This window comes from Malurus melanocephalus, unplaced genomic scaffold (genome assembly GCF_030028575.1).
Source record: "Malurus melanocephalus ecotype Western Australia unplaced genomic scaffold, MMel_1.1 scaffold_14, whole genome shotgun sequence".
Taxonomy (NCBI): Eukaryota; Metazoa; Chordata; class Aves; order Passeriformes; family Maluridae; genus Malurus; species Malurus melanocephalus.
The window spans coordinates 2144352-2148512 of record NW_026623246.1 but is presented as its reverse complement, the minus strand read 5'-3'; the positions used below and the strand labels follow the sequence as shown (position 1 = coordinate 2148512).

The 4161-nt window shown below is 34.0% G+C and overlaps 1 protein-coding gene across 1 annotated transcript in view; it reads right to left on the bottom strand.

The window, feature by feature from the left end:
* Positions 1–4161, bottom strand: part of MALRD1 (MAM and LDL receptor class A domain containing 1) — a 211258-nt gene that overhangs the window by 42322 nt on the left and 164775 nt on the right. Inside the window, 2 exon segments of the mRNA XM_057384351.1 lie at positions 1642–1708; positions 2687–2812. Of these exon segments, the coding sequence (XP_057240334.1) occupies positions 1642–1708; positions 2687–2812 (193 nt within the window).

Below are 4161 nucleotides of genomic sequence, written 5' to 3'. Positions count from 1 at the left end.
TTTTTTTTATTTTTTTTTTTCTTTTCATGTGGTTGATGTGGCATCAGACTGTTGTTCTGGCTATCCCTTTCCTTCTCCATTTGCTATTCTCCAGACACTTCCCCTAGGGGCAGTTTTCAGGAAGCCTATTGCAGCATGTGCAGGTGTTCTGGCATTCTTAGAATAGATGACCTATTTCCCCAACACAAGCATGTACAGCTCTTGGAGTTATGTCTGCCCATCAGTTAAGTCATTTTTRTTTCTGTTCCTTTGCTCTGATTGCCTTTGCACTACATTGGAATTAAAAATGTTTTTTACTGAATGCTGAAAGTACCTWATTTACTAGTTTAATTTACTGTTTTTATTCCAACTGTCTTTTATTTCTGTGGATAAAAAAGATTTGCTAGTTTGGGTTACTTTCTCTTGCAAGTCTGAATGGAAGTTCAATTCTTGCTATTCTCTTGTATACGTAAAATCTCGATTACTCCCCCAGTATTTTGTCTCTACAAGCAATTTTCTTTTTGATCAATGATTTAATCTACAAATTGCAAACTCCCTATTGYAAATCCCTTTATTTTCTGCTGACTTTTCATTCTGTTTCATCTATAATCTTTCCCTACTGTTTTYTCTCCCTTTCTTTCTTTGTTTATGTGTTCAAAGAAATTTTGTAACAACCACCTTAGTAAAATTCCAAGGTTCTTGCAGAAACCATTCTCTATTCTGTGATAATGAATATTGTTTGGGAAATCTGCAGGTAACTAACAGAGTTTTCTGAGAGCCAAATTGAAGTATCATATATGAATGTCCCTACATTTTCTGAATATGCTTTATTTTACATTTCTACAGCCAATAAAGAATAAACYTCTCTTGAAAGAAAGAACAGGCTTATTAAACTTGTTTCCTAGCGACTAGGAGACAATGCTCAACATCTAGTCTTGACTAAGATAGGTGCTCTGATAAAACAGCCACTTCTTTAGTAATTTGGCAAACTCTTTGGCAAGCTCCACTGAAGCATGTGAAGGACAAAAGCATGATAACACATACCATCACTTCCTTTGCAGTTAAAAAGTCTCCTCTAATTTCCCACTAGGAAACAGTGATACCTTGTGTAAATGAGTCACTTCAGATAGCCTGAGAAGCTTTCTAATGGCTCACATATTCTACATCAGAATTGCGTATATTATTTTTGTATGCAAAAAGAGAACATTTCCAGAAAAAATACGAGCATATTTTTAATTATTTTTTTCTGAACAAATGGAAAAACATTGCTTTCTTTTTCCAAATACCTGCCAAGAAGATAAAGATGGRTATGTGGCCTGCTGTAAAATCTCATCTGAGGTATACAACACGTGCTGCAAATAAGACACGGAAACGTGTTTTTAAATGTTGATATGAAACATAGCACACAGAAAACTTCGGATGTCAGGCCAAGAGTTTGCCTCTTGTAATGACAGATGAAAGTTACAGAAAATTCTATCTGATAAATAACATTCTTCCAAAAATACTGTTTAGTTCACTAAGTATAAATATAGTGTAGACATACACAGACTTTTAAAAATACGCTTCTATTGAATGTCATTTCAGTTCCTGGGGAGCAAACCACCTCTTTCAACAGCAGCTTTATCCAACCTCAAGCACAAGTCAATTGCCAATGAAACTTACTGGCATGATGGAATGTTGTCTTTGATKATGCATTTCCCTCCATTTTTGCTGTACTCTTCAGGACAAACTGCAAACATAAAGGTAAAAAATGTAATTTCCCCCTCTGTGTTATCACACTTGTCATTKTCTGGTTTTCAAAATGGCAAAATATTCCCACCTTTCCTTTTGGAGCTTARTGCTTACAAATCTTCTTTTTTTAGATCTGGACTTGGTGATACAAGTATGAAGTCATAACTGTATAACAAGAAATGGAGTGCTCTTGAGCTTTTAGGAATCCAGATGCTTCACTTGAACAGGCTTCAACCTTTTCTCAAGAGAGAATTTCATCTGACTGCAGAAATGGAGGTTTTGCCCCTTACTTGATTTTCAAACAATAGGAATATGTAAARTAAGACCCAGAAGAATTGAACTAATATTTAATTAGTACCTGAGTCTATGTTATTAATAATAGCTTTTATATAGGGCTGATGAACAGACACTCCTATGTGACCAACCCTTTTATTAAACATATTCAGAATTTTAACACTTAGAATCATATTCTCACAGGAATTAGAGAAACCAGGCTTTGAAAGTCAAAAGATGTTTAAGTAGTTAGATATTCTGTTAAAGACTCTTGTAGTTAGATATTCTATTAAAAACTCTTGATGTCCCTTAATATGGATTTCCAAATCATCACATTTAGTTTTACTGAAGCTTAGTTTTGCACTGCTTTAGTAAGAAAAAACTCAAAATCAAAATAGAATTACCTCAATCTCCTTTAGTAAGAAAATAACTGGTAATATAAAAATTGCACCTAAAGAGTTTTGGATATATCAACATGAAATTGTTTATTGAGGAACACAACAGTGATATTCAGTGTGGATACCTCCAGTTTCAGGATTAATTTCTGAAAAAAAATACATGCTTAAAAGATCTGCTTTCTGAYAAAATACTGGAAGATTTGTAATTTACTGCCATGCAAGTTTATGTTCTATATCTGTCTACATTGAACTAATTTCTGAATTTGTTCTTTTTTCCTTTAAAATAATTTTTATTTATCAAGTACCTGAACAGCCAGACTCATTGAGGCTGGAATCAACACAGTCTGCAATTCCATCACAACGCTGGGAGAGTGCCATACATTGACTGATTGGTGAACATAACAAAGAACCATCAAAACAATCTTTAATGGCTGAAATGAAGAGTAACATTGTGGGTATCATCAGCTGTATATTTTTTTCTCACTGTTAAAAAGCTAACAGAAAACTTGATTTGTGCTGTAGGATACGAACTTGCATCTGTGTGACCTCTACAAGCTTTCATCTTCAAAGAACGCATCTTTACTACTGAGATGCTAAATAAGTAAACAAATACAGAAGCACAGATGGTACAGAAACCAAATTTTCCCATGTAATATTTGTGAAGAAAAGAAGTGAATACTAAAACGTTGAGAGTGTATGCTGCAAAATCCCAAAGAAAATCCATTAAAAGACATCACAAAACATGATCAACTCTCATTCARAAACTAGTTTTAAAATGATGGAATTAATTTTTAAGCACATTATTTAAACACATTACAGGAGATCAGTCATAGCAATGGATCTCACTGCAGAAAATTTTGCAGTTAAGGGCAATGACACCAAGTTATTGGTGCTGAGGAAAAGAATATTAAGATCACATGGAGGCACTAAAAACAGTGAAGATATGAAAGTGAAAAGAYCTGATTTTCATCTATATTTAATTTTCCAGGTGCAAATTAAAGGGATAATGATACCACAGCCTGTTTGAATGTATAATTTTTTTTAATATTTCATAGGTATTTAAAACTTACCAGGACTACAAGAGATACATTTTGGTGTGCTACAGCAAACTGAGAAATGACTTTTTATTCATTGCAATCAGATGATGAAGGTGGGAAAGTATGTTGGTCTGTGGAAAAGTAATGTATGCATCCCACTGGTGTTAATATGTTTGTTTTACACCCTTACTGTTGTAGTCAGGGAAATAAATGATTACATAGGTGAGACAATATACCCTTCACTAAAATTAACAGCAARAAGAGAGCCAGCCAAGTAGAACATCTATAACAGGAAAACCGGTCCACATTTTTCTTGTTAAATGCAGCAAGTAATAAAATCCACTACATTTGTTGGTATAAACCAGTATTAGCATAATATTGCACAACCTAACTACTGTGGGAACGCTACAGGAAATTCTATCAGCACAAACCYCTAAGTGATGAAGAAAAGCATTTCTGTGGTAGAAACTGTTTCAGTTAGGACTTGACTAATGCTTTTCTGTTTGTTTTGGTTTTTCTGTCCTAGCCTTCTTTTGGGTTTTATCTCTAATCTCTGCAAGGTGCATTTTGACAACTGATCTTTGTCCCCCCCAAAAAAACTTTCCCTGACGAATTCCTGAATTTGGAACCCAGAACATTTTTTTACCATTTGTTGTTACACTCAAATGAATAAAATTGCTATGGGACACAAAATGTAAAGTGTCAGTTATTCCTAAACTGAAATTTTCTAAAATGAGCAGGTA